The sequence below is a fragment of the Notothenia rossii genome, assembly GCF_949606895.1.
Source record: "Notothenia rossii genome assembly, chromosome: 10".
In the NCBI taxonomy this organism is placed as follows: Eukaryota; Metazoa; Chordata; class Actinopteri; order Perciformes; family Nototheniidae; genus Notothenia; species Notothenia rossii.
Window position 1 is genome coordinate 21,844,098 of NC_136908.1, and position 26,495 is coordinate 21,870,592.

The window sequence follows — 26,495 nt, forward strand, 5'->3', positions numbered from 1 at the left end:
GCATGAATTACAACAAACTAAGGATATTTTCATCTTCATGCATGAAAAGAAATAACACAACGAAATTTTTATAAAACAGATTTTTCCAAGGAGTTTTTCAATTGAAGTAATATGTTTAACAAACCAATGAACAAAATGATATATTGTGAAAAACTATAAAATACAATACACACATTTGACATGTTTATATGAGGACCCCCTTGGTGATTCTAGGAATATTTAATATAAAATGGTGTTTGCTATTTAACTTATTGTACTAAGATTATTTTTGTAATCATGCATGGTATTTTTTTAATCAACCATTGTTTAATAAAAAAAATTAAATCTCACGTGCCCCCTGCAGTACCCCAACGTACCCCCAGGGGTCCGCGTACCCCCATTTGAGAATCACTGTCTTAGACGATATTAAGGCTGCTTTGGATAAAAAATATGTTTGTGTTGCATTGTTTATTGACTTAGCCAAAGCATTTGACACTGTAGATCACCACATTATGTCTAATGCTATGTTGGTGTCTCGTTTCGGTCATAACGCCATTTGCTGGTTTCAGAGTTATCGAACCGACCGTACTCAATGCGTCAGGTTGGGTAGTACTGTCTCTGACCCTGTTACCTTGGAGAAGGGAGTTCCAGAGCTCTATTTTGGGGCCCATGCTCTTTTTATTAAATGTAAATAATATTTGTAATCAGATGCAATTTTCTACCTATCATATGTATGCTGATGACACTATTGTATACTCATGTGCTCCTTCTCTGGATATGGCTGTTTCCAATTTAAAATCTGATTTTATCACGCTGCAGCATGCGCTTCTTGATTCTAAACTGCTATTGAACAGTAAGAAAACCAAAGCAATGCTTTTTGCTCCTAAGTCAGTGTCCTCTTGCCTCTCCATTGACACCCTTGATGGCTTCTCTATTGAGTTTGTCGATACCTACACATATCTGAGCTTTTGGTTGGACAGTAATCAGAACTTTAAACATCACATTGAAGTTCTAACAAAGAAATTGAAATTCACTCTTGGCTTCCTTTTCAGACTTAAATGTTGTTTTTCAACTTCATCCCGTAAAAGGTTGGTCTCTGGCTTATTCCAGTCCCAGCTGGACTACGGTGATACCATTTATAGATTTGCCTGTCCCACTGTTTTGGCCAAACTTGACCCACTCTACCATGCTGCACTGCGTTATATATCAAATGCACCCTATAGGACTCATCAATGCAAACTGTATAGCCTAACTGGATGGTCCTCACTTACTATGCGTAGGATGCAGCATTGGTTTTTATTAATGTATAAAGCCATTTTAGGAAAGCTTCCACTGTACATATGTGCCAGATTTGCTCCAGTTTGTGACTCTTACAACCTCAGATCCAGTGCCTGGATACGGTTCCAGGCACCTGCTGTGCGGACTGAGGCTGGAAAAAGGAGTCTTTTTTATTATGGTCCTTGGTCTTGGAATGACCTTCAATCAAACCTAAAACTGAGGACACATGTCCCTATAGCATGTTTTAAATTGAAGTTGTCAGAAGTCCTTACCACCAGCTGCTCTTGCAGTAATAAGTAGTGCCTTTCTTACTGTCCTAATGTGCACAATGTATTGACTGCCTTTTTGTCTTTTGTTTTCTTAGTTATGTTCTCTGTATTTTATATGTTTGTGTTATGTGTTATGAGTAACGTTGCTGCCTTCTTGGCCAGGTCAGCATTGAAAATTAGATTGTATCTCAATGCTTTTATCTGGTTAAATAAAAAAATAAAAAAATAACTACTTTACCGTAAGACATTAAAACATGAAATGTCAAACATGAGGCTTGAAACAGTGCTGGAGTTGTTGTCCAATCCTGCTTCATTAAATCATTTACAGGCAAGCAGTAGCAACATGAAACACAGCAGCAGTAGCAATGTGAACGCAATAGCAGGGCAGAAACGCAGCAATAGCGAGGCAGAGGCAGACCTGGCAGGTTAAATAGAGCGGCATGTTTAGGAGAATGCGTTGGTTGGTTGTAAGAGGGACGAGGTGCGTCACGTGTTAATGTCTCATTGGCGCTCGAGTTGACTGCCTGAACTAGCTCGCAGGCTTCGCCCTATTTGGCCTAAATGAGTTGGACAATATTTGAAAAATCAAATTTTTTGTGTGTGTTATCTTGGATCAATTGATTATTCTCAGCTCTATTCAATTCCAGTCGGACTGTCATCTAGTTCTTTCAGATGAGGTCCTCTGCACTGACATTGTCTGGGTGGTAATGACACCACCCACTCATTGTATGGGCATGGGCAGTTGCAGCTCTTCAGTGGGAGGCATTAGGTCTTACCACATGCTCAATAAATACACAAGAGAACGTTCAGTACAAAGGCACCAGACAGCTCTCAGGTTATCCATAACAGTTAATTGCCTGATTTTATATACCGGTCCGTGCTAGATTTTGTTACTGAGGCTACAAGCTCTATGACACTGCTTGTTCTCTTCCAACCTGTTAGTTCACTGACACTGCTTTAAAGATTAAAATACCCTGGCGCTGCTTTAAAGATTAAAATACCCAAACTCTTGAAACTGTCATCAATGCTTTCATCACCATTAGATTAGATTACTGCAATTGACTCCTCCTGGTATAAGTAAAGAAATCCCTCTCCCGCCTCCAGCTCATCTAAACTCTGCTGCAAAGGATTTTAACCCAGTCCAGGAAATATAACATCACACCGATCACGCCTTGCATTGGCTACCTGTTGCTTTTAGAATCGATTTGAGATTCCATTGCTGACTTGTAAGGCTTCACGAGGCCTCACCACAAGCTATCTATCTGACCTGTTAATGCCCTATGCCCAGTCCCCCACCCTGAGATCTTAAAAGGCATCGCTGCTGGTCGTTCCAAGGTCCAGATTCAAACACAAAGGAGACAGAGCCTTTGCTGTCAGAGCTCCTGGACTTTTGAACAACCTGCCTGAGGAGATCAGGGCTGCAAAATCTGTCAGCACTTTTAAGTCACTTTAGCTTTTTTGTGATGTTTTTTTTTGTCATTTATTCTTAATATTTGCATTTTTGTTTTATTATTTTCTATGTTAAGATGCTATTGTTTAGTTCACTTGTTCTTTGTGTATTTTTATGTCAAAGCACTTTGTAGCTATGTTTCAAAGGTGCTATATGAATACATTTAATTATTATTATTATTTGTATTATTATTTTAAAATGATATATGCCGCTTATTAAAAGTATTGAAGCTGCTTTGTTTTCATGGGGTAGTAATCAACATGTATTTGGGTAGTTCCTAGTCTGTTAGTAGTCATCTGTCCCCCTGTGTGCAGGCACATTCAATCCACAACCTACACCAGAATTCTGGTCATGTCACTGCTGATAACTACTGAGATAGAATGTGTGTGTGTGTGTGTGTGTGTGTGTGTGTGTGTGCGCGCGCACAGCTGCTTACAAGAAAACACAAGACTGCTAGAACTGCTGGCAGCTTGCCAGAACTGTTGACCTTGGCCAGAAAGACAAGAAGAAGACAAAGGCACACATACACACACACTTCAACAACACACCACATGAGTGACCTGCAACAAATGTACCCAATGAAGAGGAGGACGATGATGACGTAAATGCTTACGTCAGGTGGAGAAAGCAGTACATGAGCAGTACACTCATTCACACTTTTGCCCAATCCAAACACAATCACACACTTAAACGATGACACACACACACTCGACCATCAAAACAACCCCTATCCAATCCAGCAAAAAAGCCTAAACTTTGAGCGAGCCACACACCTTCATGAATAGGAAGAGCAGCAGGATGACGAAGACACTGACGTCAGGGTGAAGCCAGGCGGCGGAGAGGCCCAGACCCACCGGAGGAGAAGACCCCGAAATCTTTGTCCACGTAAAGTTGTCAAACAGGGAGTTGATACACTCTCTTGGCATCAACTGGAGAGGGGGAGGAGAGGAAGGAGAAGCGGATGGAATGGATGAGAGAAGTGGCAAATAAGGGGATAAAGGAAAAGGACAGGGTAAAGTGGGAGAAGGGGGGGTAGTAGAGAGGGAATTAGAGGATAATTACAGAGGAAGTGAAGAGGAGAAAGACAGGGATGTGTAAAGAAACTGGAGGGAAAAAAAGAGGCAGAAAGGAAAGAAAAAGAAGGAAGAGTCGAAAGAGGGATGAAAAGCAAGTGATAGAGAAGGATGGGAGGAATAGAGATTAAGGGAGGGATGTGAGAGGAAGCTTTGGGAGAAGAAGCCAAAGAGAGAGGAGTGATACAAAGAAATAATAGAAAAACATGTGTTGAGGAGATGAAAGAATGCAAGGAGGAAATGTATGAGAAAAGAGTACAAATAAGTGTAGGGAGGAAGAAAGTCAAGCGGGACAAACAGACAGGAAGTCATCCGTAAAGCTGGAAGCAGACGGGTACGGGTGGCCGTGTCCAATGACTCATTCTCTTTAGATGACTCATGAATGACTAATTCACTTTTGCAGCGTTTTGCAACACATTTTGCATCGATGCCGCTGAATCGCTCACAGGCACAAATCACAGTACATCTCACATCTGCTTAACACCGCTGCGGGGGAAAACAACGCCAACTTTATTTCATTTTTTCTGCTTCCTCCTTGAGCTACGCTTGAATGGAGAGCCTGGAACTGATGGCTCGGTGTGTGAGAGGGAGATGTTGAGGATCTGCTCTGTGAAAGGCTGCTGTGGGCCTTAGACGGAGCTGGATGTAATAATAGGCTTTGCTGCGCCTTTTTGAAGTTCTGGGTTCACGTCTGGTTCACAACTCATGTAGCTTTTAATCTCCTCTCTCTGAGCTGCCGCTGCTGCTGTCACTCTGCGCTGTGCTATCAAGTTGGATTGGAAGCATTTCATTTCCCAAAATATATATGGGATTACTTTTCTTAACTGAAATGTTTTAAATGTATCACTTTACTTCACAGCCATTGCTGTCATAAAAAGGTGTGCAACGTTTATATAATAAGGGCGTGGAAGATATGCACTAAGGGCAAGGGGAAAGGGAAAAAACATGTTAAGGTGTCGCTGACTGGCATATGCACACGGATAGATACACATGCAGTTACAAAAGCAAATGACGAACGCCTAGCTCATACTAGGTGGGAACTGCACATTTTATCGACAATCAAAATCGTTATATGGACTAGTGCAATTTTCAAATGTCAGGAAGTATTTGATAAAAGGCAAAATATGTTAAGATACATTTCTCAATGTAATATTGTGGTGCTGCATTCTACTGACTCAATAAAACAACTTTGTGAGGTCTCTTTTCCAAATTGGGCTGCCCGACACATGGTTATATATAACTACTGTATAGCTGGAAGAGCTTTCACCTTAAAACTCCAGTTGTTCACGAAAAAGGGAACAAGCCATCCAATCAAGGATAAGCACAGACACTGACATCACAGTAAGGCCACATATGCATATTAGTAAGCTGATGGTGCTCAGAATATTCAAGCATAGATTTGGTTCTCGCTTTAGCAGCATAGCTTCCAGCTCCTTTCCTAATACAAATTATTAGAATCATTTTGGTGATACACTTTATCGAGCTCGTTGTCACACTTTGACAAACACTGAAAATAATGAGGCTTTCGGCAAACCGTGTTAAAACAGCCCTGTAGATTTACATGAATGTATTATTTCTCAATTATTTAATACTAATTGGTGTTACCACTGCCAGATCAAAGGCTGTGGTTGTTCCCCTCAAAGCTGCACAAGGGAAAGGTTCATGTAAGTGTCTCCCTGTGAAGCCGGTAGGTCACGGTTTGAAATTCGATAGGCTTTGATCCTGTGATGTAGCTTCCGTAAATTTAACACAGCAGGCTTATATTTATTAAGTCTACAACTCTGTGATGATGCCTCACACTGAAGGAATCCAATAACATCAAATATGATATATAATAATGTTGGTCATTTTGTTTTCTGGATATTTTTCATCATGGCCTGCAGATGGATACTGGACAGCACAACGTTGATCTGTATTGTTTGAAAGCAGGCATACATAACTATAGGTTACTTACGTAACCCCAGTTCTCAGAGTAACATGAAGTGAGATGTCTCACTATGGGATGCGCCTCATCGCGGAGCAAACAGAAGCATTAATCTCATTACGCCAATCCTGATTGGCTGGTGATCTTGACGTCAGCGTCAGGGAATCCACCCCCTATAAGTAGCTTGCGCTACGCCGCATGCGTCATTCAAAATAAGCACCTCTTCTCGCTTCACCATAGCAAGGAGGGCCGTCTGGTGAGACATCTCACTTCATGTTACTCTGAGAACTGGGGTTACGTAAGTAACCTATAGTTCTCATTCATAACACTCCGTTCGATGTCTCACTATGGGATATTGTAGCTCCCGAATTGCCAGACGAGCTTATCTCAAAAGTCACCAAGACCAACCAGAACTTAACAGTTAGAGCTCTAACTCAGCAGGGGGCCCAGCACTGCATGGGCCACACTGGGAGCAAAGACGTCTAATCTGTAAAAGCGGACAAAAGTGAGCGGCGAGGACCAGCTCGCTGCTGCACAAATGTCTTGGATGGAAACACCCCTGAACAAAGCCCAGGATGTAGCCAGACCACGAGTCGAATGAGCACGCAAACCCGAAGGTGCCTGCAGACCCTGACTCGTGTAAGCCAAAGCAATTGCCTCCACAATCCAGTGAGAGAGCCGTTGCTTAGTAACAGGCTTGCCCTTCTGAGGGTTAGCCCAGGACACAAAGAGTTGGTCATTATGACGAAACTCTTTTGATCTGTCCATATAAGTGCGTAAAGCACGGACTGGACATAGCAAATTCGGCTGCTGTTCCCCGGAGGGACACAGCGGCGGAGGAAATACCTCAATGTCAAAGGGGGTACATGAACCAACCACCTTAGGTATAAAGGCAGGGTTGGGCTTCAGCAACACTCTCGTTAACCCTCGGGCGAACTGAGTGCATGAAGGATGTACAGATAGCGCATGAATGTCACTGACTCGCTTGGCGGATGCCAGGGTCAGTAACAGCACTATCTTGAGTGACAGGTGCTTCATGTCAGCTTCTTCCAGGGGTTCAAATGGGGCTCGAGTGAGCCCATCTAAAACCACTGTCAAGTCCCATAAGGGCACCAGTGACCTGGAAACAGGAAGGAGCCTGCGTGCTCCCTTCATAAAACGGCAGACCAGAGGATGCTGGCCGGCCGTCTTACCCTCAAAACCCACATGGCATGCAGCAATAGCAGCCAGGTAGACTTCGATCGTGGAGAAAGCTCTGTGTTTATCAATTAGGTCCTGTAGAAATGATAAAATCACTCCCACAGGGCATTGAAAAGAGGTGTGCCCTTTTTGAAGGCACCAGTCCTCAAACACCCTCCACTTACAGTCATAAAGAGACCTAGTGGAGGAAGCAGGAGGACCGGAGGCCAAATGTGCGCGAGCGCGTCCACGCCTAATGGTGCGTTTTGATCGCGCATTGAAAAGAAAAGCTGACAGTGAGCATTTTCTTTTGATGCGAACAGATCTACCGCGGCTCGGCCGTAACGCACCCACAGCTGGCTCACAACCATTGGATGTAGAGTCCAGTCTGCATATAGTGGTACACCTCTGGACAGCAGGTCTGCACCGAGGTTCATCACACCCGGTACGTGCGTCGCTCTCAGAGAGAGGAGACGGCCGCAGCTCCACAAGATCAGTTTGCGTGCCAGCATGTGTAACTGGAGAGAGTGCAAACCCCCTTGTCGGTTTATATACGATATTGTGGTCGTATTGTCCGTCCTCACAAGGACATGGTGTCCTCTGAGAAAAGGCAGAAAGCGTTTTAGGGTGAGGAACACCGCTAAAAGCTCCAGGTAATTTATGTGCGACCGCTGGAGGTCTCTGCTCCAGAGACCCCTCACCGGACGACCTTCGTAAATACCTCCCCAGCCTGTCAGACATGCGTCTGTGGTGACCACCTTCCCTGAAAGGACAGCACCCATAGGCACGCCCCGTACCAGAAAAGTCGGGTGCAGCCAGTGGCGCAGTGCCATTACGCATTTCACAGTAACCATCACTCTCCGTGCTCCATGACGCACGGGGTTTAGTTTTAGAGCGGCTACCCAGCGCTGAAACTCCCTCATGTGTAACCGTCCCAGCCGTACAACCAGGATGGCTGACGCCATGAGCCCCAGTAACCGCAGGCATGATCTGAAAAGAACATGTTTGCGCAGCTGGAAATGAGCGAGGCAAGCTCTGAAAGCTTTGACTCTTTCCGCTGACAGGCGGGCTGGGCACCGAGTTCAGGTGTAAACCCAGGAAGAGTACAGTCTGTGCCGGGCACAACATGCTCTTTTCTGTGTTTATTATGAAACCCAGGTTGAGCAGGTGCTTTACGAGGACATTTGTCTGCGTAATAGCCTCCTGTTTCGACTGTGCGAGAAGCAGCCAGTCGTCTAGGTAGGTTGCCAGGCGAATACCCTGTTGTCTTAACGGGGCTATCGCGGCTTCCGTACATCGTACAAACACTCTTGGACTGAGAGACAGACCGAAGGGAAGTACTCTGTATTCGTAACAGATCCCCTGAAATGCGAACCTCAGATATTTCCTGTGTGGGTAATATACTGGGATGTGGAAATACGCATCTTTCAGGTTGACTGATGTAAACCAGTCGTTTTGTCGCACGAGACGCAGCAGAGATGTGTGAGTGAGCATTCTGAATTTGTATCTTCTTAGATATTGTTCAGAGCCCTCAAATCTAGTATTGGCCGAATTCCGTTCCCTCCCCGTTTGGGAACGAGGAAATACTTGGAATAAAAGCCGCTCTGACTAACACCCAAGCAGACGTTGTGAGCATCTTCCACTGTTCGCTCCTTAGAGCCAGCGGAGATGTCACGTCTTTTGCCCTCTGAGTCTCTATTTGTTGTGTTATGGGGCCCTCTAGTGTCTGAACACGGTGGTACCCCGATTTGACAGTCCCCACCGACACTGCGCATGCGCGTGACGGAGGTGCCTTCACAACCCCAGCCGGCACTGCGCCTGCACGTGACGGTGGTAGCCTCACAGCCCCAGTCGTTACTGCGCATGCGCGTGGCGGCGGTGCCTTCACAGACCCGTTCATCGTCCGCCTTTTGAGAGAGGCCGTAGCTGCTCTCAAAAGGGGAACAAATGGCGGGCTGTTTATTGGTTTTATTGTTTTCTCTTTCATTTTTCTGAGCTGCGCCCTCAGCCTGAGGCCTGGATACGTCAGCGGAAAATGCTTTATCCGAGAAAACAGAGCAATATTGTGACATGTGTTTTGGTGCACTTGAGGATGGCTTTGAGGCATCTCTCGAGGCAGCGGGAACACATCTGGAGCTGGGGAACCTTCCAGCTCCGTCACCGAGGGAAGAAGAGGAGGCTGTCAGGCCGCCAGCTTCTTCTTCCTCGCCTGCTGGCCGAAATTCCGGGTTGGCTGCGCCTGGGCTGCAGCCGGAACCGGAGACTTTCTGGGCCAATTCGCCTTCGTCTCCTGCCTGGGCTGGGGACTCGGGGCGGGCCGTGACCTCTGCTGTTTCGGTACTTTAAACCGAGCAGCTGAGGTAGCTTGGGCGAGGGACTGCCGCTGTGAAGGCAGCGGCTGGACCCATCGAGGAAGACAGAGGTGGAGGGCCTCGTCTTCCTTCTTCTTGGACTCGCATCTCTTCTGCATAGAAGCGAGCGCAGATCCGAAAATCCCCTCGGGAACGATGGGCATGTCCAGCACATCCTCTCTTTCCCGGTTTTGGGAGGTTGGTGAGGTTGAGCCATCTAGCTCTTTCCTGCAGCGCCATAATTCCCATTGCCTTTCCCGTGGCCTGGACGGCGCAGCGTTGAACGCGGAGACAGATGTCCGTGATCGCGGCTATCTCGTCCAGTACTGCCGGTCCAGGATTACTCGATAGATCCTCGCAGAGCTCCGCTTGGTAAGCGGTTAGCAGCGAGGAAATGTTCAAAGCCCTGGCAGACAATGCTGCGGCTCTGTAGGACCGTTCAGTCATGGTTGACTGGAACCGGTCCGCCTTTGCCGGCAGCGTGGGGTTCCTGCTCGGTGTAGTCGCCATCCTCGGGAGGAGGTGAGCTGCCACCAGCGGTTCCATCGGCGGTATGCGGAGCAGGCCGAGCCTCTCCATACCGTCGCAGTCTAGGGGAGGAGGCACCCTGGATTGGGGCCTTGTTGCTGAAGGGCCGGTCTCTCCACGAGACCGACACCTCATCCAACATCTCCGGGAAGACCGGCAGGAGTTGCCTCTTTGTCCTCGTTGCTTGGGGCAAATTTTTCCCCTCGTAACGGGACCTGTAGGTCTCCTTGGCCATTTCGGGCCATGGGATGTCTTGGCTGGCTGCGGCACGCTGACACACGGCCTGCAGGTCTATGCTCAGACAGGGCGAAGCTGGTGTGCTATCGCCCGGGAGAGCAGCCATCGCTCCCGGCTTTGCAGCCTGAGCTGATGACACGAAGACATCATCGTCTTGCTCATCAGAGTCGGACAGGAGGAATCCAGAGGTTTCATCCTCTTCGTCCTCCATGTAGTCCAACTCCGGGACATCATCCGCGGGCGAGACCATGGTGAGGTCCAGTTGGGAGCCCCAGCTTGACACAGCGCGGGGCTCCGCTCGCACGTCCCTCGCTGCCACCGAGTCCCAGCCTGACACGGCGCGGGACTCCGGTTCTGCAGCTGCCACTACTGATGAGCCCCAGACCGACACAGTGCGGGGCTCCATCTCTGTGGTGGACGCCCCCGTGTCCTGATTTCCGTCCGGTAAATCAGAGGACATGAGGGAGTTCTGACCCGACAAGCTAGCTTGGCGTGCTAGCCGTCGGCGGAGGTTCTTGATGGTGAAGCGGGCACAATGTCCGCACGAGCCGGGGTTGTCGATAGCCTCCTGGGCGTGTTCCAGCCCGAGACAGGACGAGCAGACCTGGTGTGAGTCTGTGCCTGATATCTTCAACCCGCAGCCACAGAGCCGAGCCTCCGAGTCCCTGACTCCTCTGGTGTGAGGGAGAGAAGCGTCCATCTCGGTCGCCGTGGTGACGGCGTGGAGAGGACCCGCTCGTAACAGGTACGTTGCTGAGAAAAAATACTTCCCCAACTGTCGTTAATCCGGAGAAAAAACGACGGTGTAGAATTTTATTCTCAAAGAATATTAACTGGTGTGTTAATACCCTTTTTATCTTCCCCTCCTCTGGTGTGAGAGAGAAAAATAAAAAACGTCCTTGCTACCGTGGTGTCGGTAGTGAGGGAAGACAAGCTAGCAACACGTGTGTTGCTAGCTTGAAAAAATCAAAACCTTACCTTTATTCCCGAGGAGAAAACGGCGAGGTCGATTTGCAATACTAACTGGTGTGTTGGTATTAACAGTCTTCTTGCAGAAGTATATATAGAAGTAGCCGGCGAGCGCCCGTCGACCGAAGGTTAGCTTCGTAAATCAGTCTGTGGACCGTTAAGCTAGCTAGCTACTGATCTTTCTCGAGATGTGCTCCGAAGCGAGAAGAGGTGTTTGAATGACGCATGCGGCGTAGCGCAAGCTACTTATAGGGGGTGGATTCCCTGACGCTGACGTCAAGATCACCAGCCAATCAGGATTGGCGTAATGAGATTAATGCTTCTGTTTGCTCCGCGATGAGGCGCATCCCATAGTGAGACATCAAACGGAGTGTTATGAATGAGAACACAAATGTACTGATAGATATACCAATGAAATTCCACAATTGATTTCTAAAGTCCTCAGTTCAAAGTTAGACACAAGCCCATAGCGCACTACAGCTCCTACGGTAATGTACCAAACCGCGTACTGTGTTGTGTCCAGAAATGTGGTATTGACTTTTCTCATGACATCCCTAGCTCCTGATAATTGCTTCTTTGGGTGGCATTTACTGGTGCTGTATGTTGATAAACTGACAAAAAGACGACTTCCTTGTGGTCTCCCTGTCTGAATGACTGAAATGTGGGATAACAAGATATGATCTCTGACCTCTCCTGCCATGAACTGTCCAAACCCAGGTGGGAAGGTCAGGGTGGCGATGACCAGTGTTACCACAGCAGGGAAAATCAGCCGGCTGGGGGGGAACAGAAGAAAAATTGAATGTAAATAATAAACAGATTATTTCTCATGAACAACATTTTAGACTCAAACACTACATTTACAAGGAAAAATGCAATTAATTGATACAAATACTTCAAACTATAAATGCAGTATATAAACCTAGGATTAGCTGCCAATAATATTAAAGCATATAATATACTATATATAAACTCAATAATTAATTCATATTTAATTTTGATTTGATATCAGTCAATGTATATTAAGTGCGTAACTAGTAAAATCCTATACCATCCTATATCCTTTAACCAATTCAATTATAGCAAATGTAAAAATGTATATCAAGCGTTTTGAGCAAAGACTCACTGTTTGGTGAGAAAGCGTGTCATGGCGTTGGGGCGTCTCATGAACAGCACCACCTGTCTGTTGAGATAGACGAAGAACGCCCCCAAGAACCCACAGGAGATCCTGCCAAAACAAATAAACTCCACATTAGCCAAGTTAATTCATTTGTTCATGCCTGTGTGTTATACAGCACGTCCCTCCATTTCTTCCCTTGAGGTAAACAGTGAGTAATTGGATTCTCAATGTTTTAAATGCTACATTTGCATAAAGCACACACACAAAGACGCTGCCATGAACACCTTTGTCTCCATTATCCAGCCACTCACCCAATGATGGCGAAGGCAGGCAGCTCCTGCAGGTCAAAAGGGAAATCCATGCGGAAGTTTGTCCTGAACAGAGCAGTGATGGTTACTGGAAAACAAGAAAAAAGAGAGAGGAAATTCACTCAATCACTTTTTAGTGATCAAAGTACAGGATAGGTACTTTGACTCAAATATTATAAAATGATTATTAAATAGAATTGTCAATAGTTATTGGTTTACAGCAGCGGCTGCTGTCGTATTTTCTTTAAAGGGGCATTTAAACAAATATTTTCAACCATCTCTGTATTACTGAGGCACTGATCAACTTCCTTGCATTACAAGGTCACTTTAGTGTGAGTGTGGGTCTGTTCGAAATCATAAACTAACATACCATTCTTACTTACTAAAATTGAGTGCGCTAAATTATTTATTCAGTTTAATTTGACTTAAAATAGTTATGAGAATATATTCAATTTAGTAGAAGAGGTCATGTAGATTTACTTTCGTGACAAACACTTTATATATAACGGAGGTTAGGGCCAGTAACTGATTGATTGATTTCAGTCAAGTAATGCAAGGAACACATGACACTTGAGTTGACAGTCTGGTGGTAATGACTATAGATTGCATAAAATAGCTGGTGACATTATTGTTACTACTAATATATAGATTGAGTGTGTATTACACAGTAACATCATATTCAATTTGGATCACAGCAGTCACTTAAACATTCCTTCAGGACCCTTGGGTGACCCATATCGGGTAATAAAATACTGCTCTGCTTCATATTAGAGGAGGGCATTGTCAATTTGGTAAATAAATGATGTGCCTTTTCATTTTTTAAGTAAGGGTGCCCTCTAGTGCTTGCTTGATAAAGAGAAAATGTCATAATATTGGCCAGTATCTCACACACCAATACAACATTAAAATAAGTGTCAAAATGATGATGAAGACTTTTTCTCCAACCAGTACAGTACCTGCATCTTTGTTGAACACGGATAACACCCTGAATATGAAGGCACTAAATGTAGCAGCAAAGTATCCTCTCCAGTAGTTTCTCACAGCAAAGTATGTGGATGTTACTTCTATACTAAAGAGCACACCTGGTGGAAAAGACAACAAGGAAATATGCAGCAATCAAACAGGCAGGAACATAAAAAAAGCAAGAAAGGTGCATGTAAAACAACCTGGTCTTTCCTGTGAAATGGAACACTTGTGGATACTTAAATAAATGTTAAACCCCTTGAACATAGCTTACAATTTAAATCTACTGGGTATATACAAATGAGGGAAGATGTGGGATGTGAAAAAGAGAGAGACACAGAGAAGAGAGAAGACTGTGTACCTCCAAGTGGAGTCCCAAAGCAGCAGCCCACCCCGACAGCACAGCCCACTGTCAGGATGTCTGTGTAACAGTATGGATTCTACTGATCCAGAGAGGAAGAGGAGGGAGGATTGAGAGAACAGAAAGATGACATATAGATGAGTATACATACAGTACACATTTTATTATAATCACAGGTAACAGTTGCTTGAAAATTCAATATTTTCTTAACATCAGCTTACCTGAGCTCCTGAAAAGAAGGACATGAACCTGCTGAGAACGGCAGCACAGATACTGGCGATGTGGACAAACGGGCCCTGAGAGGACATGAAGTACAGTTCATCCAAAAACGTTTTATAGCAGTGTGTGTGTGCAGTACAACACCAAAAACCAGAGGAAAGATGCACTTGATGGTTGAATTAAATGAAAAAGGTAGAGGGAGTGTTGAAGCCATTTTGCACATTTACCTGGATTACATTGTATTGTGATGTATTATCGTTTTGATTGATGCAGCTATTATTGTGAATACTGATGAATAATATGGAGGACAGATGAACAGGTATCTACTATAAGCAGGGGCAAACCATTTTCAACCTTTTAATATTTGTTCTACTTTCCTTTAAATAAATAGATGACAATTGTGTGGAAATGCACATTGATATTCTGACAGCTTCATACAGGAAGAGATTGGTTACTTAATCAATGATACAAATGTGGTTGACCCACCTCTTTGCCTACAGGCATCCCGCTGCCCAGGGCAGCCGTCAGGCCGATGACTTTAGCAACAAAGGCCCTGAGAGTTAGATATTCCTTCAGCACCACGCCTCTCAGGATGGTCTTCAGCTCCGGGATGCCAGAACCTGAGACACAAGGGGAACAAAAGGTTGTTTGGAGGGGAACAGGGGAATCATTGAATCATTTGAATTATAGAATACAAATTTGTGTAGAGAAGGCCTGTAAAGAAATATTTAAAATGTAAGTATATTTTCCAAAAAAACATAAGAATAAGAACATTATTTTTGATTGTAGGAGCATCAAAAAGCAGCACTATGGTCACAACATCACTTTAACTAAATAGAGATACATGTGATATCAGGCCAAGCTGAACGATGTTTGACAACATTGCCAATGTTGGATATTTTTGATATTCAAACTGAAAGCATTAAATAAACACACACACAAGTAATTTAAGTCATCGAGTCATGTCACAAGTCTTTTACTTCCTAGTCGAGTTAAGTATTTACTGTCCAGTTCACTGGAGTGTTTTGATTAAACAACATTATTTTTGACAGCCCAAGTCTGAAGCTTATGTCCCACAGCTGTACAGCCACATTTGAAAAGAAAATGCCCGTTGACTCTGCAGCGACTGTACAGCAGCATCCATGTGAAATGTTGGACAAAGAAGCAAGATCCCATTTTAAGCACTTTCTCTACACCTGCTTAAAATAGCTTAAGTAATAAACCTATTAGATAAAGAACATTCTTGTCAGTTTGAATAATGCACCCTGAAGGGATAAACTCTACAGGGTTTAATTTCAATAAAATGCTACAGCATCTAATTTCAGTGATTAGCTGAGATGACTATTCCAATATGTGATTAAATACTAAATGTACATTGTCTAATATGCAGTCATAATTTAGAGGTAATTGACCAGAAACTATAAGTAGACGAGCACAGAGAACACAGCCATAAGGAGGACTGGGCTACAGACCAATAGCCTGAGGAGCGACCAGGTGACAGAAGAGGGAGGAGAACAGGATGAAGATCAGGGGATATGAAACCCAGGCCAGGTACTGCAAGGCGATTTTCCCCTTCAGCTCCCCATAAATCCATTTATAGGCTGAAGGTGGGTGGAAGGAAGATAAAGGAAGTGATAAAAAAGGGGGAAATTATAAACAAAAGAACAATGGCTAAAAATAAATGAATGAATAGCTGCACTTTAGGAAGATATAAAAATAATGCAAGATAGATGCAGAAGATGGAAAATAAGTTATGAAACAAAGAATAACAAAATTCAGAGAAGAAAAGAAAGATGCAAATATCCAATCTATTTTGCTCCAGCTTGGCCTCTACTCTACTCTGTTAGATCGGCAATGCATTCTGGGGTTTGTAGACTTACCTTGCAGGCTTTTTGCGCTGGCATAGTCCATTGTCCAGCTGACCAATGCCATTGTGATGCCCAGCATAATGAGGAAGATCCAGTCTTCTCCCAACCTGGTCACCAGGAATCGCTGCACCCATGCTATGCAGTCTGACAGAACCAAAAAACACAACAAAGTAGTAGTAAAAGTTTATTGACCTTCTTTGTTTATTCTTAGGTAGACCCTCAAGAAGAACGCGATTCTGCGATCACAGAATTTACCGCATAATCAGCAAAATGGCGCAGATTTTTAAAAGGCCGCATATTTATCAAAAGTCCGCATAATCCCCGCATTTTCCACACAAAGTTGAGAAAAAAAAAGTTAACTCGTCTTGATGTGAAGTAGTGATGATGATGATGATGATAATGATGATGATGACACGACGTCATCAGCTTGCGCATCACAGAAGGTAAACAACACCGTAGAGTGAATGTGTGGAACTCACACGAGAGAGAAAACACCAAGATGAAAAAATCTAATCCATCTCATTTACCGACGAACATTTCTGCTAAAGACCGGGCAAAGCAGTACCCCGATGTCTTTCACGAAAGTGGGGGGAAACTATTCTGCACCCTGTGCAACTGTGTGTTGGAGCATAAGAGAAAATCCACGGTGAAGACCCTTTGATTCATTCAAACATTCGAAAATGCTTTCTGCTGCTGCGGACAAGAAAGCCAAACAACTCACGTTCACCGAGGCATCAACCTCCAAAACCCTTTCGAGGGCTACAAGAAACGAAGTGAGTAGCCTACAAGATTGAAGCTGGTCAGATAACGAACGAGTAAATGAAAACAGAATGAGGTGGAGAAGTGTGTGTGTGTGTGAGAGTGTGATTAAAATAGCCCATTTGCTTTTACAATAAGTAAACATTGAATGTGTTTAGTTGAATAGTAAAGGGGTTTAACGTTAGTGGCAGGTTGTGTGTGAGAGAGAATAAATAAGACAGCCCAATATTTCCCCCAAAAATATTTAGCATATCTTGCAACTGTCCGCATATTTCGCAACTTCCCGCAATTTCACCGCGTAAAATCACATAAAAACCCTGCATGTTTAATTGCATAATCAAGGATTTTAGCCCGCATAATCAAGGATTTTTGGCCCGCGTTTTTCTGGAGGGTCTACTTAGGGATGCTCACCTCTACACTTGGAGTAGGAGCGTTTCTTTTTCGTGGAGGACGTGGGGTCGGGTTCAGCAGTTTGATCCTGCTCTTCGCCCTCCATAGCGGACTGACGCCTCCTCTGCCTGCTGTAATAGCCAAGCTGATGTCTGCTGTGATATCCATTCTGACCGTGGCTACGTCGGCCATGTCTTGTCCTGCCGTGGCTGCGAGGGTGGTTTCCATGTTTCTTGATCTGTCTCTCAGTCAGCAGGCGTGTGGCTTCTCGTCTCCCGGAGCCTCCCTGGTTCTCTTGGTACTCCCCATAGAGCTGTTGACCAATCCATTAATCATTCCACAAATTGTGCAAACATTTAGAGCATTCGTTCATCAGACATAAACATGTACAGGTAGTTCCTGTGAAAGTGAGAATGAACAGTGTAGTACTCTCCTTTTGGCACACTGGTAGAGAAGAGACTAGGTCAAAAATAGACAGGACCAAGTGTTGACCCAAACAGCTTTAATGGAAGCGGAAACATGGGCTCTGCTTCTAGATTTATCACCTCTGGACAGACTCCATGAAATTTGCCTTGAACATCTGCGGAAGAGATCAATCCTAAACTCTCTCTCACTAGCACAACTATCTGTTTCAGTAGGAGATGCCCTCTTGCACTACTTTTATCTTAACTCCTTTCTGTAGTTTATTTTCCCTAAAAAAAACAGAGTCAACCAGAAATGCAAAAAAACATTGCCTCTGCCCCTAACCATGTCCTGAACAGCTAAATACAGTGTCCAGCAAGTTAAATACTGAGTTAAATCCAAGATCTAATACATTTTAAAGGGTCTTGAACATACTGTCTTATTCCTTGTTGGTGTTGCACATCGCGCAGCTGTGATGCAAGAAAATGTTGTCTTGAAACGATAACGAAGTATCATGGTATTGCATTGTATATATTCATGCTATGGACCTTGCCCAGTATTTTTACTGGTAACTGCTGTAAATGATCTGTTGGGGTGGTTTGGAAACTGTAATGTATATATTAGGTAGTGTAAAGTCCTCTTGACAATTACAGTAAATTGAGGGACACCAGGGGTCACTGAAGTCATAAATCACAATTTGAAAAAAAAAAATGAATTTCTTACCCATACAAATTATAGATTTGCTATGTGAGAGCTGTACTTTTTTCTTCTAAGAACCTTGAGTTAATTTCATCTTTCCCAATCTGTCACAAATTATATATTCATCTACTACTGAAGCATGAATTATTCCAGCACTGTGCCACAAATGTCAGACCGGGGCTCATATATATTCTTGGTACATCAGCAGCAGACAATAGAACTCCAGGAATACAACTGACGAGTTGATAAGTTGTGTCTGTTGATGACCCTTTGGACATCTATGCAGTAACCTTTCAACAGCTTCTCATTTAGCAGGTTCATGGACAGGCAGATTGATGGATAGATGGATTAACACACTGTTGTGTCCCGTCAAAAGTGTTGAGTTCAGTCATGTTTTATGTCTTTGTTTAATCATTTTTTGTCTTGTCTCCCACTTCCTGTCTTATTTTGGTACTCACCTTTTGTGTTTCATTCCAGGTCCCTTCACTCCCTATCCTTGTGTGTGTCTCCCGCTCTCATCAGCGTCAGCCCCGCCCCTGATTGTTTCCACCTGTGCCAATTACCTTTTGTTTAAATTCCCCAGCCTTCCTTTGTCTTGTGTCAGTTCGTCTTGTTCTGTCTCCATGCCAGTAGTCTGCTTACCAGCGATTTCATATCTTGTCTCAAGCCTGATAAATGCTCCTGAAACTCTTTGTAAATTTTGTTCCTCATAGAAAGCAATTTTCTTTGTGCCTTTTTTGAACCTTTTTGTCACCTCGTTAAGAGTGTCGACCCTTTTTTGTATACATATTTTGGAAATAAAGTAGATTACTTATACTTTACCTCTGTCTCCCAGGTCGTGCATTTGAGTCCTTTTCCTTGTGTTTCCACGTTCGTGACAGAACGAACCAACCACAATGGACTCAGCCGACCCAAAGACACTTCACGCCGCCCTGTCTGCCCAAGGCGTGAGGAACAGCTGGGCTTAATCAGCCAAGGAGTTAAAGAGCTTATAGGACGCCAGGCCAAGCTCCAAGATTCCGTCTCTTCACTGATACAACAGCTGACGGATCACATGCATCAATTCATCGCTCATCTGCAGACTGCTCCTCCGGTGACGTCATCCACTGCTGGCTGCCTTCCTGTCGAGGATCCTGCTGACGCTGTCAAACCGATCCAGGCTGTTTCTTCATTACGGCTGGCTCTTCCGGAGAGATTCTCCGGAGACTCCATCAACTGCAGAGCCTTCCTCTTGCAGTGCGATCTGCATTTTCAACACAATCCAGGGACTTTTTCATCAGACCATGCTAAAGTGGCGTTTATCCTGTCCCATTTAACGGGAAGAGCTGCAGTCTGGGCTACTGCAGAATGGTCCAGAGACTCCGAGCTATGCTATTCATTAGCCGACTTTATAGACACTATGAGTCGCATATGTGACCACTCGTCGCCTGCTACAGAAGTCAGCAGAAGACTTCTTCAGATGCGCCAGCACAACCGCCAGGTGGTGGATTATGCAATCGAGGTTTGCACAGCGACAGCAGGTGGAATACTCCGGCTCTCCGTGACACCTTTATGACTGGACTTACAGATCCGATAAAGGACCAGCTGGCTCCTCTGGAGGTGCCACGGGACCTGGAATCTCTCGTCGCTGTGTCCATCCGGATCGACAACCGACTTCGGGAAAGGGAGAGAGAGCGCTGGCGCACCCGTGACGGAAATCCCAGAGCCGCTCCGCCAGGGGAAGTTTTCCAGCCCGCGGCTTTGGACCGTCGGAGGAGAGCGCCTCCGCTTGACACAGACGAACCCATGCAGTTGGGTAGAATCAGGCTTTCTCTGGAGGAGAGGCAGCGCCGTCTGCGGGAGGGCTGCTGCTTCTACTGTGGCCAGATGGATCACCAACTCGCCTCCTGTACGGGAAAAGAACACGCTCACCAGCCAAGAGGAGGGCGCTGGTGAGCAAACTTTCAAGACTTTCCTCCTCGTCCCGTTACCCAGGTAAACATATTCATAAATAATCAGCACATTGACCGAGGGTTGCTAATAGACTCAGGAGCTGACAAAAGTCTTATGGACTGGGGCATAGTCAAACAGCTAAAGATAAAAACTGTTCCTCTATCTCGCCCCATTAACTCCAGTGCATTAGACGGTCGTTTGTTATTTACAGTGACTCATGGCACAGAACCTATCCAGATTACTGTAAATAAGGACCACACTGAAATTATGCAGTTCCACATTTTTGAATCTGCTCAGCATCAGATTATTTTGGGTTTCCCATGGCTAAAGACCCACAACCCCCACATTGACTGGCGTTCCGGGAAAATTAAAGGGTGGGGAGAGGATCGTATTAATAGGTGTACAAATTCAAGGCCTGTTAATGCACCAACTGATCCTGGTAGGATTATTATAGATCATCCTGATTATCCTGATTTACAGAAAGTACCTCCATATTACCACGATTTAAAGGAAGCCTTTAACAAATCGAAAGCCATGTCACCTCCTCACCGATCTTTTGACTGTCCCATTGATCTCCTACCGGGAGCTCCCATTCCCAAAGAAAGACTTTATTCTATCTCAAGACCAGAGAGAGCAGCAATGGACGACTACATCTCCTCTTCACTCAAATCAGGGATTATCCACCCTTCATCTTCACCAGCCGGGGCGGGGTTTTTCTTCGTAGGAAAGAAAGATGGGTCTCTGAGACCTTGCATAGACTACAGTCCTCTCAATGACATTACGGTAAATAACCGCTATCCTCTGCCACTCATTTCCTCTGCATTCAAACTACTTCAGACTGCCAAAGTATTCACCAAGTTGGACTTAAGAAATGCATACCACTTGGTTAGTATAAGGAAGGGGGATGAGTGGAAGACAGGATTCAACACTCAGAGTGGCCACTATGAGTATCTGGTAATGCCTTTTGGACGGTGCAATGCACCGGCTGTGTTTCAGGCTTTTGTGAATGAGGTTTTGCAGGAGTTTTTGTTTTTGTGTATCTTGATGATATTTTGATTTTCTCACCAGACTCTGAATCCAATGTTAACCATGTCCTTCAGGTTCTGCAGAAACTGCTTGAGAATCAACTATATGTCAAGGCAGCGAAATGTGAGTTCCACGCAGAAAAGGTGTCTTTTTTAGGATACATAATCTCACCAAATCAGATACAGATGGATCCTACAAATACAAGGTATTTGCCCTAGACTTCTGCTCTCAGACGTAGTTAATTATTAAGTTATTACCCAATCCGATAATAATCCAATGCAGAGGCAATAATGTAATACAATACTTTATTTTATATATCTTAAATATGTATATATGTATTTTTATATAGTCTTAAAGTTACAACCGGACCTTTGAATGCAACCATAATGCTGATGTGGCCCGTGATGAAATTTTATCCTATTGCCAATATCCTCAACCTCTCTTTCTGTCAAGGAATGTTTCCAAATGTTTGGAAGCTGGCTGTAGTTATCCCAATCTTTAAAGGTGGAGACCCAATGTCTGGCAATAACTACAGGCCAATTAGTATCCTTCCTACAGTATCAAAAGTTGTTGAAAAACTTGTAGCTGAACAAATGATTAACCATCTGAATAACAGTGCTTTTTCTCTGCATCCAATGCAATGTGGCTTTAGGGCCAGAAACAGCCAACTGTTTTTTCACAGAACAAATCAAATCCAAAACGGATAAAGGTGGTATTGTAGGAGCAGTGTTTCTCAACTCAAAGAAGGCCTTTGACACTGTTAATCACAAAAAACTCATATCTAAGCTATCCAGCACTAACTTCTCCACACAAACATTTAAATGGATAGAATCATATTTGTTCAACCGTTCTCAGTATGTCAGAGTACAGAATAATCAATCATCTAACCTCCAGCTGTCAACAGGTGTCCCACAAGGGTCAATTCTGGGTCCATTGTTATTTTCATTGTATATAAACGATTTACCATCGATATGTCCTGACACAAACATCCAAATGTATGCTGATGATACTGTAATTTATGTTCACGGAGGCAGTCCGACACAAGTGGCTAATGAACTGATGACCAAGATGTTTAATGTAACAGCTTGGTTGGAGCAATGCTGTCTACAACTAAATGTCAGTAAAACTGTATGTATTTTCTTCACCAAAACTAAGTCTTCCTAAGTTGAGCCAGATGTGTTTGTGTCCGGGAAGAGGCTCCAGGTGGTCTCACAGTACAAATACCTGGGGGTCTTAATTGATTCAAGACTCAATTTTAAGGCTCAGGTGAAAAAGGTCTGCAACAGGGTCAAATTCAGTCTGTCAAATTTGAGGTTTACCAGAGACTGCATGTCAACAGAGGTGGCTCTGATGTACATGCACTATAGTTCTATCTCACATCACCTACTGCTTAACAACCTGGTCGCATGTCTGCAAAACCACTCTTAAACCCCTGGAATCATTATACAAATAAACACTTAAAGTAGTAGATAATAAATCAGTTCATTCTCATCATTGCCCAATACTCACAAAATGCAACTTGTTGAGCTGGGAAAATGTAATTGGATATGCACATACTTGCCTCATGTACAAAATAATACACGGCTTTACCTCACCTCCACTCAGACATTTTATCACCATACGTACACCTGTAACTAGGTCAACAAGAGCTGCAACAAGAGGAGATTGCGTTGTTCCATTAAGGAAGAGTTCATTCAGCCAATCTTCATTTTCTTTTAAAGCTGCACAACAGTGGAACTCAATCCCAGTAACGATTAGAGAACAAAACACCTGCAGTTTATTCAAATCTAATTTAAAAACATGGTTAGTGGAAAATCAGCTCTGTCAACACTCACACAATCTGCACTTTACAACGCTCTGTTTGTACACATGTGCCTTGACCTGCTGCTATCTAACTGCTTTGTGAATATGTATTTTTGTTTTTAAGATGACTTTCAACTTCTGTCCAGGGACTACAGATGAAAATAGCCTGTTGGCTAACTCTGGCGCATTTACAGAAATGTTAATCAATGTGCACTGTCCCTGTCAAATAAAAAAAAATAAAAAAACAGCGGTTCTGCTGGCCAGCCATGAAGAAAGACGTGGCGGAGTACGTAGCGGCTCTTCCTGTGTGTACTCGAAATAAGACCTTGTCCCAGGTCAAAATAGGCTTGCTTCAGCCGTTGCCGGTTGCCCAACGTCCCCGGTCACACATTTCTATGGACTTTGTGACAGGACTTCCATCATCCAGAGGCAAAACTACAGTCCTGACAGTGGTGGACCGGTTTTCCAAGATGGCTCAGTTCATCCCCTTAATCAAGCTTCCCTCTGCCAAGGGTACCGCAGAGGTCATGATGAACCAGGTATTCAGGATCCATGGGTTTCCTGGCGAAATTGTTTCCGACAGGGGTCCACAGATTATTTCCGCATTCTGGAAGGAGATGACCGAGAGAAGAAGAACAGACTGCGTGATATAAATAAACAACAAATAGCGTGTGCGTTCCATTTTCACTCTACAACGAGAAGCTCATGGGGCTTTCCCGAACCTGTGTCGAGAGCTGGAGTTAAATGAAATCTCAGATTTGCCTTCTTAATAGTTTGTTTGGGTCCCTCACTTCCGTTTCGCTTCTCATGCTCTGATTCACTAGCTGAAAAGCCAACCGGAGTGATTTCTTTTGCCGACAACCTTTGGCCGACTGCAAACCGTGCAAAACTGCAACATGTTGAATCGGTGGGTTTTCGGCCAAAAAGACACGACGGTGCGGTACACACCAATCTGAGTAGGGCGTGTCGACCCTCATCATCGGCCTGACGCCCATCAACGGCCAAAATCGGCTTGGTGTGTCCGGGCCTTTATAGAGCGCAGTTTAGGTGAGCAGGCATATGCAAAACTGACATCTGGGGTGTCAAGAAAACCTTTGTAAGTAAAGATAAGAAATGCACTCATCACTCGTGCTGATAAGCCTGGCTCAGGGGGCGGACATGTTGCTCCACCAGAAAAATCTCTAAATGAACAGCAAGGCTAGAGATTATTCTTTTATCTCCCTATTTCTGAGAGTAAATTAGTTTAAATCGCCTCCCTGACTGTTCCAGCGTCACCTTGACACACCCCCCTCTCCGGCGGTGTCATCCAAGGCCACTGTTTCCACGCCTGCCGTCTCGCTCTCTGGCGCCACCCAACGACAAGAGGCTTCTATACCAGTGCAGCGTCCTATTAGTGTTGTGGCCTGCTTACACAGGCTGGCGACTTGGACTGAGAACAAAGGATCCAATGGCATCCATCTGAATGTATGTAATGTATCAAATTTTGAAGTGATTCCACGTGCTCCACGTTCTGTCGTTAACATTCAGAGTGGTGGAATGTCAAACACACTCAAACTGGCTTTATTAAATGTCAGGTCTTTAGCAGGTAAATCATTTTTAGTCAATGATTTTATCACCAAGCACAACCTGGATTTTATTTTTTTAACTGAAAGTTGGTTAGACCAAAACAACAGCACAGCTGTTCTTATAGAATCAACTCCTCCAAACTTTAATTCTATGAGTCAGGCGAGACTACATAAGAAAGGAGGTGGAGTAGCCATTTTGTTTAATGATTTATTTCAATGGAAGCAGACGATGTATGAAAACTTTGCATCTTTTGAATATGTGGCCCTTCAGTTGAAATGCTCCTCTCGAGCTCATTTCCTAAACATCTACAGACCACCCAAATACTGCGCAAGCTTTTTTGATGATTTTACCGAGTTGTTGTCTATAGTGTGTATTGACTTTGACCGTTTAATCATTGTTGGCGATTTTAATATCTATGTTGAGAACCCTGAGGACAGAGGGGCTAAAGAACTATTTTGTGTTATCGACAATTTTGTACTGACTCAGCATGTCAAGGGTCCGACGCACAATAAGGGGCACACCCTGGACTTAATTGTATCAAAGGGTCTGAACATCGCTAAACTTGTGGTGACTGATGTAGCGCTCTCCGACCATTCCTGTGTTTTCTTTGAGAGCTCTATTGCCGTCCATACAACTGTTAAGTGACGTCTAGTGGTGACCTCTTTCTTAACTGAAAATGCAGAGGAAATGTTTGCCCAGATTTTTACTCCCTCAATTGCCCATGCTAACTTCTCAGTAAATGAGCTAGTTGATCATTTTAATTCTAAAATAACAAATGTCATGGATGCCATTGCTCCCATTAAAAAATAAAAGGAAGTATCTAGCAAGAAAAGATCTCCATGGAGAAAATCCATGACTGTGAGAACAGCAAAAACTGAGTGCAGAAAAGCTGAACGCAGGTGGAGAAAAACAAATCTCCAAGTTTACTTCAAAATATATAAAGAGAAACTCTGCGTCTATAATCAGGAAATAAAAAAGGCACGACAGTCTTTCTTTTTTGATATCATTACAAAAAATAAAAACAACTCACATGCTTTACTTGCTACCGTCGACAGACTAACTAACCCCCCAGTGTCAGTAGCTTCAGAATTTCTATCCACCAGGGCCTGCAATGATTTTGTCTCCTTCTTTGCTGACAAAATCATGCAAATTAGACAGGCAGTCAGTGCCTCTGCATCAGGTACAGCCAATGTGTTGTCCCTGTGTCCACCTAAAGCCAATTCAGACATCATGTCACAATTCCGTCTGATAAATGCTAATGACCTGGAAGACATATTCAACATCTGAAATCCTCCTCCTGTAGCCTCGATATTATTTCGACAGGATTTTTCAAAACAGTTTTTGCCTGTATGGCCTCAGATATACTACACATAGTAAACAACTCTCTTCAATCAGGTGTATTTCCACAGGCCCTGAAAACTGCATTAATTAAACCGCTCCTAAAAAAAGCATAACTTGGACACAACCGTAATGAATAATTACAGGCCAATATCAAACCTTCCTTTTTTAAGCAAATTGATTGAAAAAGTTGTTTTTCAACAGTTGAGTCATTTCATGTTTTTAAATGACGGTTTTGATGTTTTTCAGTCAGGCTTCAGACCTAACCACAGCACGGAAACTGCTCTTGTTAAGGTCTTAAATGACATTCATTTAAACACAGACAGTGGCAGAATATCAGTTTTAGTATTATTAGATCTCAGCACTGCATTTGACACTGTTGACCACAACATATTGCTAGACCGTTTAGAAAACTGGGTGGGACTTTCAGGAACAGCTCTAAATTGGTTTAGTACCTACTTAAAGGACAGAAAAAACTTTGTCTCAATAGGCAACTACACATCAACT

At 44.0% G+C, this 26,495-nt stretch overlaps 1 protein-coding gene across 7 annotated transcripts in view; it reads right to left on the bottom strand.

Moving 5' to 3' along the window:
* Positions 1 to 26,495, bottom strand: part of LOC307021046 (chloride channel protein 1-like) — a 75,856-nt gene that overhangs the window by 34,430 nt on the left and 14,931 nt on the right. For 4 of the 7 annotated variants that reach the window (XR_013803066.1, XM_079652796.1, XM_079652795.1 and 1 more), the window contains exons 2-12: positions 17,244 to 17,535; positions 16,086 to 16,217; positions 15,678 to 15,806; positions 14,692 to 14,825; positions 14,208 to 14,282; positions 13,987 to 14,065; positions 13,619 to 13,744; positions 12,666 to 12,750; positions 12,361 to 12,462; positions 11,926 to 12,010; positions 3,750 to 3,905 (exon numbers count right to left, since the gene is read on the bottom strand). Coding sequence is in view for 6 of the 7 variants with exons in the window: in XM_079652791.1 (XP_079508917.1) it covers positions 3,750 to 3,905; positions 11,926 to 12,010; positions 12,361 to 12,462; positions 12,666 to 12,750; positions 13,619 to 13,744; positions 13,987 to 14,065; positions 14,208 to 14,282; positions 14,692 to 14,825; positions 15,678 to 15,806; positions 16,086 to 16,217; positions 17,244 to 17,535 (1,395 nt within the window). In the remaining variant the exon portion in view is untranslated. Of the gene's footprint in view, positions 1 to 3,749; positions 3,906 to 11,925; positions 12,011 to 12,360; positions 12,463 to 12,665; positions 12,751 to 13,618; positions 13,745 to 13,986; positions 14,066 to 14,207; positions 14,283 to 14,691; positions 14,826 to 15,677; positions 15,807 to 16,085; positions 16,218 to 17,243; positions 17,536 to 19,145; positions 20,252 to 26,495 lie in introns of all 7 variants that reach the window. The other 3 variants (XM_079652794.1, XM_079652792.1, XM_079652793.1) reach the window with 3 other exon arrangements.